Genomic DNA, 12,351 nt, shown 5'->3' on the forward strand with positions numbered 1-12,351 from the left:
CTAGCACCCTCGATGATACAAACAGCCCACTGTGGCACCCGTACCATAGGTTCACCACCACTGGTCTATGCAAATGGTCAATAATATGAAAAGATGTTTGACATCATTAGCCGTGAGGGAAATGCAACTGAAACCCACCATGAAATACCATTTCCCACCCAGCCTGCGAGGATGGCCACAATAAAAAACAAAATGATGCAACTGTTGGTGGCAATGTGGAGAACCCTTGTCTGCTGCTGACGGGAACGTAAAATGTTGCAGCTGCTTTGCAGCCAGTGTGTCCATTCCTTGGGAGAGAACTTTATGACCCAGCAACCCCACTCCTGGGCATATGCACATAGAAACTCCAGTCCACACAAAACTTACACATGCATGTCATGACAGTTATTCATGAAAGTCAAAAGCAAAAAGCAACCCACGTATCCATGGACTGATGGAGGCTAAAACGTGGTCTACCCACGCAGTGGAGTATTACCCATTTACGAACACATCGAGTTTTCATAGCCGCTACTACGTGGAGGAAGCTGGGGAACATCGCGCTAAGTGAGAGCAGCGGGTCCCAGAGGACTGCACGCCACGTGACCCCATTTACGTGCAGGTCCAGAACAGGCGATTCCCAGAGCAGAAGAGTGCGCAGCTGATTGCCAGGACTGGAGGGCAAGGGAGGAATGTGAGGATGGCTTGACCGTGTGAGAGCTCCCGGGGTGATAAAGGTGTTCTCAGAGTGAGAGCGACAGTGGCCACATGACCAGGGTGAATCTACCCGAAACCACAGAGCTGCACACTTCAAAGGGGCAAACTGTCCGAGAAGTCAGTGAAGCCTCAACAAAGTCGGCCTCCGCCTCATCAAAGCACAAATAACAAAACAGGGCAAGGCTTTCTCTTCTTTCCACCTCCATAGCCATAGTGCTACACAAGGCAGTTCCCTCCTCGAGGGCCACGGCAGCCTCTTCCCTGCTGCTATCCCTGCCTCTGTCCTCAGCCCCTTGTCCACAGAAAGCAGCTCACGGGGAAGGAGAGTCCCTCTTTACGACACATGCGGTGACTGTCGTGCTCAGAACCAGGACCCTTCAGCGGCTCCCAGTGACCTCAGCCAGGGCTTATGCTCAGGCCCCACCCCCCACCCCTCGGCTAGGCCCCCACTCCATGCCCACAGCTGTCACTCAAGTTCCACCAGATAAGCCCGTCCCACACTGGGGTGTCTCTACTTCCTGATCCCACCTCCTCCCCCGATCTCGGCCTGGCTGGCACCTGGCTAGTACCCCAGTGGCTCCTTTCAGGCCCCTTCCTGACTTCGGTCACCTTCTTTTCCTGCCTCCCCAGGACTTCCGCGTCTCTGGATGACCTCATTCCCTGGCTCACTGGCATGAGGCTCAGTGCCAGCCACTGCAACATGGCCATGTTCAGCATCTGCAGGTCCCAAACCGTCACCGAGAGGCGCACACATAGATCTGAGTTCCTAAATGTGGCCAGGGTGATGCAAGACTTGAATATTTAACTGTATTCCCTTTAACTACATGGGTAGCGGATTCCTCATGGTTTGTGATTACAGGCAGGTCTGCACCTAGGTCTTGCTCAGCAGTCTCAGAACTCTGAACAGGGCCCAGCAAAAGGTTTCCACCTTTATTAAATGTATTAAGTGAATGGAGGGCAGGAGAGCAGACCCAAAGAGTTTCCCTCTGAAACTCACACCTCCTTCACACCAGGACCTGTGTTCTGACACAGGCTTGACCATCCATCCATAATAAATCTCCAACAAGTCCAGGAAGCAGGCAGGCAGCCCATCCCATGCATAAGGAAACAGAGGCTCAGAGAAGTCAGGGGAATGTCCAGTCACAGGGGCTAGTGTTCAATCCCAGATCTTCCCAATATGTGATCCAGGGATGTTTCCAGGGAGAAATCAAAGCATATAAATGTAAAGGGTTTGCTGCCTTATAATGAACGCTAAGGAATCAAGGTAGACAGGACCAGCAGTCCAGAAGAAAGGCCAGTGTGAAACCTGAGTGAGTTACAGGGAGGCAACACAAACACAGACCTCACACACCTGCCAAGATGCCCCTCGCTCAGAGCAGGAGAAAGGGCGCTCGTGGGGGAAATGAAATCTAGAAATCTGAGACAACGTGCCAGGATGGGGGGTTTGAAACGGGCGCTCGAGCACATACCAGGCGAGCATGGGAACAGATGCAGTCCTGCTGCAGGGGACACTGGCAATCACCACCACCTTCACACTCAGATGCACAGTTCCCACAGTTATACCTCAGGCGTGCAAAATTATGTACATACACATGCTCCTCAGTTCACAGCAGGACCACATCCTGATAAATGTATCATAAGTCGCAAATATCCTTAGTGAAAAATGCACTGGAGACACCCTGACCTAGCCAACATTCTAGCTCCGCAGGCAGCCCACCTTGGCAAAACATCAGCTGTTTCCCCTTGCGATCAGGGCTGACCGAACCTGCCCCCGCCGCAGGAACTGCCACAGCCCAGCATCACGGGAGAGAATCACCCCGCAGACCACTAGCCTGGGAAACGAGGAAAGTCCGAAATTCTAACTCCAGGGGCTGGGGATTTAGCTCAGCGGTACAGCGCCTGCCTGGCAAGCTTGGCGAGGTCATGAGTCCAATTCCCGGTACCAGAAAACAAAAAAAAAAAAGATTCGAAATTCTAACTCCAGTTTCTACAGAGTGGCATCCCCTTCATAGCATCACAGGGCTGAAGACTGTAAGTGGACCCATCATAAGCTGGGCGCTGACTGTACAAGGTTTGTAATAACAAAAGATCACAATATCATCCACCAAATAAATTGTGCTATATCTACAAGCAGCCAGAAAGAGCAAGGATGTTTTCTGTGGGCTGAATCCCCGAACTCCCAAAAAGCATGGTATGAGAAAAAAAACAAGTGGAAAATCTGTGGGTTCAGCAGAGATCCTCAACTCAAGAATCCTCTGAGGAGCTCCCAAAACTACCAAAGGCAAGCCTGCCCCAGACAGTCTGAACTAACCGGTTGAGGGTGAGGCCCAGGCACTGGTACCGTTTAGGATTCACGGTGGTCCTCCACCTGCCACCCAAGTTTCAGCCACTTGGACAAAATTCTGCCTCTCAGGGAAAAGGGAGGCAAAAATAAGAATATGCATTCATATTTGCTTGTGGTTTCAGAAAGAAACCCTAAAAGAATTTGGACCAAAAAAAAAAAAAAGACTAACTGTGGGGTGGGGAGGAATGTAAGGCTGGAAAGGGGGAGGTGTGGGGGGATGCTTTTTCTTTTACACCTTTGAAGTGTTTTTGGAGCCTTATGAAAACATTCTTTTAAACTTAAAGCAAATAATTAAAGTGAATGAAACAATACAATAGGGCCGAGGGGAAAGTTTCAATACACGGTTAGGGGAAAAGAGAAAGGAAGGGAGAGACAGGAGAATATTTTAATCACAATTACGCTGTTTTGAGGGCCCATGAATAGGAGAACTGCAAGATTTTCTCTAGATCATTGTCACATTTCCAGATGGCCTGTGTAACCTGTGTCTAGGATGAGCTCCTCAACCTCTGAGCTGTGGAGACTTGAGGCGGGATCCTCCTTTGTGGCGGGGACTGTCTCATGCACAGGACACTGAGTAACTTCTTGGCTCCTACCCAGGAGATGCCAGTGGCAATCTCTTTCCTGGCTGTGACAACAACAACAAAAAATGTCCCTGGACGTAGGTAGCTAAATGTGTGCTAAATAAATCTCCCATGGCTAAGAACCACTGATGAGCCTGGAGGGGTCTCCCCAATCTACACATACATCCCTTTCCACTGGGGGAGGTTTTCTTTCTCTGCCATATTTCTATGATATTTTGAACTGTACCAGTATATTCACTAGCCTTGCAGGAAGAGAAATGTGACAATTATATTTATATATATATGATTGATGACTGACTATGGGATATAGGACACTCCCAAAGGGCATCATTATTTTCTATACTTCTGTAAGGATCCAATTTCTTTTTTTTTGCTTTTTTGAGACAGGGTCTCACTATGTAGTTCAGGCTGACCTTGAACTCACTATGTAGCCCAGGTTGGCCTCAAACTCAAGGCCTCTCCTCAGTGCTGGGATTACAGGCACGGGCCACCAAGGCTGGCAGGATTAAATTTTTTTTAAGTTTTATTTTATGAAAAAAAAAATTTCATAACAAAATAATAAGAGACTAACAATAGTTAATACACTGGATATCATCATCTTCAAAGTAGTCACTCAGAGACAAAAGAGGTTTTCGTCTTCTTACATAGAAGAAAGAGATAATAGCACAAAGCTTTCTTTTCAATGAACAAAGAGGAACTAGGAGTATGAATGAAGTGGGTTGAATTTTTAACAACCAACATCTTGTAATTTTGTATCGCTTACTTGTTTGCTTGTTTGCTTATTTGGTTGGTTTGGTTAAAGAACAAGAAGCAAGTGCTGTAGGGGAGGACAGAAGACAGAAAGAGGACGCTGGTCCAAGCCTTCACGATCCCTCAGGGAGAAAGCAGCGTTCAGGGTCTGGGAGCGCCAGGCGGGCATCCAGGGCTGGGCAGGGAGCAGAGTCTGCGGGGACAAGGCAGACCCCTCCACATCGCCCAGCTTCCCCTGGCCGGCAGGCCCCAAGAGAGGTGCTGGGGGACAGAGTGTCACATTTCTACCGCCGCTTCCCTCTAAGCGGTTCTCACAGTAACAGCCTGGAGGGGGACAGATGGGATCCCTCTGGGGAAACACATGGGGCTCATGACCTACACTGGGCTTTATCTCAGTTTCACCTCCAACAGTGCTTCGAGCCAGGAGTCCCTTTCAGCATCGTTAGGAAAACCGAAGGTAAAGGAGGAAGTGACGGAGTGGTGGCCAAGTGGCAGATCGGAGGGTCAAAGGTCAAGTCTGTGACGTGGAACTCTTCGGGAGAGGCCTGGGCTCAAAGGCTGACTCTTCTTCACTCCCGACCTTGGGACAGCTTGGCATCTCACAGTCTCCCTGGTATCACCTCCTTCTTTTATGTCCACAGCACCTTTCAGAACGAACTCTAATCTTTATAAATGCGGAACCTCAGGCTCTCGGAGGTGAGGTGCCAGTAATCTCCCAGCCTGGTCTATGGCTTGAATGAGCTCCCCTGTTCCCGTCCTGGAAACTGAGCCCAGGCTGCAGTGTGGGGAGGTGATCAGGTCCCCAGGGCTGTGGGTTAGAGGACTGGACCCCTGGCCTCCAGAACAGTAAGAAACACAGATCTCTATGCAGCAGCCGGGTGCAGGCACTGCCGGCAGCACGCAACACTACGACAGTGCAGGCGGCACAGGTGGGGAGTAGGTCCTGGTCTGTGAAGGCCGAACCACACAGGAGGCCACCGAGCGAGTTCCGCGGCTCTCCAGGACAGGCCATGCTCTTTCCCACCTCCAAGCCTCTGCCCGTGCCGGCCCCTGCCCACTCCCTCACCTCCACTACTCAGCCCATCGGATCACACCTGCCCTGTGGATGTGGCTCGAGCCCAGACACCTTCCTGGGCCTCTGCTCCAGCAGCTCATTCTGCACGCGTCACGTCTGCACCCAGCCCATCACCGCAGCCTTTGGCTGCGCTGTCCCAGCTCCTCACAGAAGGCAAAAGCCCTCTGAGGCTGCACTCCGCTTCCAATTTCCTCCCCACCTCCAGGATTCTCCATGCGCCAGTGCGGCCTCTTGGAAAGTGGCCCCTGCCTAGTGGGTACTAGGCCAGATCCGGGTTCTAACGCTCACTGCCTCTCTGAGGAGCCTTCCTTTTCCCACGTGTACAGGAAGATGATCACACAGGCAATGCCCGTTGCCAGCGCCCTACCTGACACTCAAGCACATGCGGCGGCAAAGGTCCCGCCATGTGGGACCTCACTTTTGTCCCCAGACTCACGTAGGATTGCTTGCTCGCTTCACAAACATTTCGTGCCAGCTCACATGATGGCAGGCGTGATGCTGGATGCAGGGCCACAATGGCCAGCTTGACACAGCGTCCACACTGGCACACAGCAGGCACTCCATAATGCTACCAATGATACCCAGCAGCACCATTACTCCAGGCTGGAGATTGGAAACTAGCAGCTCACAGCTCAGCAGAGCCAAGCTAGTTTTGCTCGGACCCAACAGCATTTTTTAAGAAGTTGCCTTCATTTCCGAACTGTGGGGATTATACACAATCCCCACACAAAATGTCCACACAAAAATCTGGATTTTCAGATTCTCTTGGTGAGGGAGGACTACCATCCCCACGTGAGGAACCAGCCAGAACCAAGCAGCAGGCACCCCCTGCTGCGGAGCATGAGCTCACCGTTTGGCCCGATCTCCACAGCTCCTTAGAGTCACATACCCAGCTTGACCGCACGCATTCATGTACCTAAGTGGCCCATAGAAGATACAGGTTTGAGCCCACAGAGGTGGGTGCCTGTTCAATGTTTGACAAAATGAAAAGAAGCTTCGTACTCACCTTGTGACTGTCTCGAGTTCTTGGCTCCCACCAGTAGGGTCCTATTCCAGCCTCCAGACTGTCTGCGGGGAGGCTGGTCCTCCCTTTGGGCTGCTCTTGTCTCCTCTGTCTGGCTTCCTGCATGATGCACAGACCCTCTCGGACCTTGGCAGGGAGGCCTCTTTCCGAAGAGGTCCTCTTGATGTCCAGCGGCGACCTCCCGCAGTCACGACGGGGGTCACCCCACTGGGCCACGCTCTCCTCCACTCCCTGCCAGATGGATTTGCGTAGGGCCCCTTTAGTCTTGTCAGCAGGAGATTTCGGTGTCAGTCTCTCTCCACTGCCTGGATCTTCCCAGCCAGAGGGCTTTGCCTCAACCGGGTAATTCTGAAACTTTGTGTCATGACGGCTGCTAGCAAAGGCCTTGTTTTCATTTTCTGAGATTCCCGTAACTTTCTTCCTGGGTCCAGCAGGGATGGAAGACACCGTGGAATATCTGTCAGCAGGAGCTGTGTGTGGCAGAGCCCACAAAGGACAGCTGGACTTGGGGGTTGTGGTGACTCCCAGGGTCTCTGCCGGCTGCTTGCCTGAGCCAGGTGTGGTACTGAGGCTTGGATCCCTGATGCTGGCTTGTTTCTGGGAAGCCTCCCTACTAGGAGTCTCCTTAGGGCTCCTGCTTCCCCTGTCCACCCTGCTGGACCAGCCTGGTGTCTCGCGAGGTGAGCTGCTGAGCCCCACAGTGGGACTGTCCCTCTGCTGCCAGGCCTCCCCAGGGACTTTGGTCGACTGTTCTTTGTACTCAGCCATCAGGGCATCGATGTCGAGAACATTGGATCTGTAACCACCTTTCATTTTCCCCGGGAACGTCTCGCTGTCCACCACCATCCTCCTTCTGACCAGCAGACTGCTGGGTCTCAGGTGACTTCTCAGGGTCAGGATAGATTGGGGAGCACTGCTGGGGGACGTCCTACTGCTACTGTCCTTCCGGTCATTCTGAAAACTCACGCCTTCTGCCTGATGAGTCCGCAGAGCATCCACAGTGACACTTCCTTTGTCAGAAGGGTCCAGGATCCGGTCTCCCTCGGAGGACAGACGGTCTATTGACTTCAGGTTTTTTGAAGCGTCCATTACCTGCTCACAGTCTCTCCCCTGAGCCCAGGTTTTACTGCCTGCAGAAGCCTGTGGCTCTTCATGATTAGGAGACACCAGAGCAGTTATAAAAGGTTGAGGAGATGGAGGCGGAGCTACTTTTCGAGGATGCTCCAGTGAATTCTCAGGCCCTGACTTCACAACACTCTTTGACTTTTGAATATCAGGAATCTGGTAAGTGACTGCAAAAAACATTGCCTTGGGTTCCACGGATGACCCTGGTTTTGTGCCTGGGGAGGTCCAGTCCTGTGGGGCACCTGGGGCCCCCTCCTGTGTTCCCACGTGATTGTGGGACAGCTCAGGTTTTCTTAAGGCACTGGCTGTGGGGCTCAAGGAATCTGTTTGTCTCTGATCTACTTTTGAAGAGTTCTCTGGGAGGAGGAGGCTGAATGCCTCAAATTTTGCATCGTGGGGTAAAGTCCGCCGCCTCCATCTGTCCATCCTCGGGTCTGTGGGGCTGCTTTTCGGCACTCTGCTCTCAGGCTCCAGCCTTGCAGCCCCCTTACTGGCAGTCACAGGGGGTCCTTTCTGCATGAGAAATGCCTCTGGGCGTGCCTGAAGTTGCGAGCCAGAGGGCTCAAACTTGGCCTTGACAGTAGGAGGGTCCAGAGCACACCCTCCAGGTAGACCTCTCTGTGCTGCAGAAATGGAGCCTCTCGGCTCGTTTCTGACCCCAGGCCCCTGGTTCTGGCCTTCCCAGATGGCAACCTTGACAGCCCTCCCAAAATGGGCCTCAGGAGCGCAGGGCTCCGTGCTGGCCACTAGGGTAGTTTGATGCCAGTTCACCGCTGACCCATTTGTCCACCTGGGTGGTGAGCAACTCTCCCCAAATGTGTCCTTCGGCTCACGGAGGTCAAGCTTTGGCCCACTGGCCTCCTGCCCTCGAGTTTCCCAAATCAAACTGGCCCTTTGGACAGACCCTGCCTGACCTTCAAGAGGATGCTCTGGGTTGACAGGGCTGACCTCCTGGGAGAGCTGCCTTCGCTTCAGCGAGAGCTGGGACCTGCCACTGCGGAGCGTCACGGCCTGTTCCCCAGGCGCGGTGGAGACAGCCTCGCTGTGCGCGCGCTCCCCGACGGTGTGCACAACGTCATACCTGGGCTCAATCCTCCGTGATGTGAGAGGATTTTCCGAGTGCTTCAGGAAGGGGTTATCACTGTGTGTGTCACCTGCAGGGTATTTATCCGGGGCGGGTGTGCGGTATTGTCTCGGCTCACTGTCCAGTAGGGCAGCTCCTTCCAGTTTCCCTGGCTCAGGACTTTCAGGCCACTTGGAATTCTTCCTCCTGGGGTTTGTCACTTCTGGTGGGTCTTTCCCCATCCAAGGGCCTTTCTCAGACCTGGGTGTGGGCTCAGAGACATGGGTATCACGAGGGGATGTGTCTAAGAGACAACGTCCTGACTGCTCAGCCACCGTGTGTCTGTCCACGCGATGGTGAAACACTGTGGCCCACACTGCCTGGAAGTTTCCATCATCTCCTGGAGTGACTCCTGAGGAGCTGAGAGCCCTCCCTGAGCTGTCATCCGGACAGCTGCCGGAGTCCTGTTTAGAGCTGTCTTTGTGCTCCGTCGGCCTGCATGGCTTGTGGGGCAACCCAGGTTTCCAAGGGCCAGTTGGGGCAGGTGCTCTGTCCAAACCATGCCCTGCCTTTGGCTGCAAAAATAAGGACAGCAGTGTTAGAGGATCTGAGATGGGAAGGAAGAGGCAGGTGAGGTGATCGAGTTGACTGCTTGATCATTAGAACAGTGAGAGTACAGGAATTTAAAGACTCATCACACCCAGTGAGGCTGAGGGTGTGGGAAGCAGGTGCCCTCTCATTCTGCTGGAGAAAACATAACGGGACGGCTTAGGGACCGTGCACACCCTATCGTGATTTTAAGGTACTCATTTCCTTTTATCTGGCCAAGTTCTTCCCAGGACTTTTGCTTTGCCACGTGCACAAGGGAACATGAACAGTGAAGTCCAAGAAGCACCGCACTGTTTGTGAAAGCAAAGCAGCCCAGAAACAACCTAGGTGTCCATCAGAAGGGCAGTAGCTAAGCAAACCCTATCATGTCCAAGCAAGAGGCATGTGTGACTGCAGGAGGAGGAGGATCTCAATGACACTGATGGCTAAGGACAGCTGCAGAATATTGTTGTCTCATGAGGAGTAAAGCAAACTGCACAACAGTGTGTTTCCAATACAAGAAACATTTTTAAAAAGTCAGTGTGTGGTTATGGTTTGTATCTAGACGTGCACCCCGTCCCCCAAGCTTCATGTGTTCATAGGTGCGGCATTTGGAAGGTGAGTAGATTATGGGGCTTTATAGTTCCCTTGCTGTTAGGAGGTGGGGCCTGCTGTGTCCACAATAGCATTCTCCAGTCACCAAACAGTGGAACAGCTCCAGTGCTCATCGGCGGATGGACAAACTGCAGCACATTCACATGATAGGGCCACACAAGGGACAGAGCGCTGAGCCACGCTATCACATGGATAGACCTGGAAAACATTACGCGGGGGGATGCACCAGCCACAAAGGCCCTGCACATGGGCTGTCAAGAGCCAGTGAACACACAGAGACAGAAAATAGACTAGTAGTCATCAGGAGTGGGGTGAGGTAGGGCTTCTCTTTGGGGTGATAAAATGTTCAGGAACTAGGTTGGGGCTATGGCTGCATAACACTGAAAATGTACTTAGTGTCACTGAATTGTGAACCTGAAAACGGTTACAATGCAGGCAGGGCCAGAGTTTGCTAAGCCCTGCTCCAGGTGATGGAAATGACACTGAAATTTTTAAAAATGTATTGATATTTAAATTTTATTTCTACTTTACTATGTAAACATATGTAGACATAAAAAACCACACGAATCCATTCTTATTTCAAAGGAATGTAAAGGATAAAGACAAAATTCAAACCCTTTTTGCTTCCTCATTAAATACCAGTCCCCTTTGGATAACAACCATTATCAAAGAGATATATGCCTTTGCAGATGTATATATGTGTTTATACGTGTATATATGTGTTTATACATATATATATGAACTAATATATTATTTTAATATTATATATATGATGGGGTATGTATACCTGAAGATATATATAAGCATATTACTATATTTCATAAAGATAGTTTGTTTTATAAATTAAAAAATATATCTATTACCCTTAAAGAAGTTAAAATGTTGTATTTTATATTATGTAGGGTTTTTTTGTTTTTGTTTTTGTTTTTTGAAGCAGGGTCTCACTATGCAGTACAGGTAGGCCTTGAACTCGCCTATGTAGCCCAGGCTGGCCTCAAAATTATGGTGATCCTCCTGCCTCAGCCTCTTGAGTCTTGGGATTACAAACATGCAACATCAGGCTTAACCCAAAATTTTTCTACTTGTATGAATGCAGTCTTGACGTATTTAAAGCAAGGGTTTATTTAAACCTTTCCTTTCTTGGTTCTGACTTTCTTTCTTTCTTCCTTTCTCCCTTTCTTTCTTGTTTATTTTTGGCAGGGTTAGGTCTTAAAACCAGGACTTCGCATATGTTATGCACATCCTCTACCACTAAGCAGCTCCCTAAGCCCCAACTTTTCCTTCCTTGAAAATTGTGGAACACATACAAATTACAGAGGAAACAATAAACCTGCCTCAACCCCTGCCCCAGGTTTAAGGACAATCAACCTTCCACCCAAGAGGTTTTGGTGGTGTTGCCACGGTATATTTGTGTGAACATGGGGGCTTTTCTTGGGTTGAACTCTCAACCTTTTTTAAAGAAATGATTCAGAAGAGCCAGGCATAAAACAGAGGGCAGACTGCTGGCCCCAGGAGGTGGTGGCTGCCTTCAAAGCCAGCCCCCGCTCTTGGGGTTGTGCCATGACAGGGGTACGAAGGCTTGGAAATGAGCATGAGTGCCATTTGTTAAACTCTGCAGAAGTTTCTTGCAACATAAAGCACAGCTTCTGCAGGATCCAGCTGCTCTTCTCCTGGATATTTACCCAAGAGCAAAAGGTACAAGTCCCTACAACACAGCCTTGTACACACGTGTTCATCCCAGCTCATTCCTAACAGCTCCAAGCTGGAAACTGCCCAAGTCAGCAAAAGGGCGAATGGAAGAAGGCTGTGGTGGTGCATGCCTGTAACCCAGCATGCTGGGAGGCTGAAGCAGGAGGATTGCAAGTTCGAGCCAAACCTGGGCAACTTAGTGACTTATGAAGGCCCTGTCTCAAAATAAAAAATAGGAAAAAAAAAAAAAAAAAAAGGCTGTGGATGTAGCTCAGAGTGAAGGCCCTGGCTGAACCCCCAGTACTGCCAAAAAAATAAAGGTGAATGGACAAACTGTGGCCCCACATATCGGAACAACATTCAGCGATAACAAGGGATGAATGATGATATGCACTTGGACAAGCCGGATAATTACTGTGAGGGGAGAAGCAAGACCAAAAAGCAGCTGGCTCCAGGGATACAGAAATCCAGAAAGTGCAAAGAAGTCTAGAGTGACAGCGAGTAGACAAGTCCTGCCTAGGGGCGGTCAGGGGGGGTGGGGGAAGGGTCACAAAGAACCAGGAGGGAGTGTGTGCACCTGGTACAGGTGGCCCCTGTCATGACTGCACCAGTGTTATCCCAGATGCACACATGTGGAAACATATCCACTTTTACGCATTAAGCATGTGCTCTTTCTGCATGTCACGTGTACCCCAACAAAGCTGTTCTTAAAAAAAAAAAATTAAAGCCACAAAGAGCATCGACCACAACCCAGTCAAACCTAGTAGTCATTTTATGAGCTTTTTCCCACTAAACAGATGAAAT

At 50.6% G+C, this 12,351-nt stretch overlaps 1 protein-coding gene across 3 annotated transcripts in view; it reads right to left on the bottom strand.

Annotated features, from left to right (window-relative positions):
• Positions 1–12,351, bottom strand: part of Kiaa1671 (KIAA1671 ortholog) — a 139,383-nt gene that overhangs the window by 108,645 nt on the left and 18,387 nt on the right. For all 3 annotated transcript variants that reach the window (XM_005396132.2, XM_013520403.1, XM_013520404.1), the window contains exon 5: positions 6,450–9,230. In XM_005396132.2, coding sequence (XP_005396189.1) covers positions 6,450–9,230 — 2,781 coding nt within the window. The remainder of the gene's footprint in view (positions 1–6,449; positions 9,231–12,351) is intronic.

Source organism: Chinchilla lanigera, unplaced genomic scaffold, assembly GCF_000276665.1.
Source record: "Chinchilla lanigera isolate Chin_1 unplaced genomic scaffold, ChiLan1.0 scaffold00054, whole genome shotgun sequence".
NCBI classification, from domain to species: domain Eukaryota; kingdom Metazoa; phylum Chordata; class Mammalia; order Rodentia; family Chinchillidae; genus Chinchilla; species Chinchilla lanigera.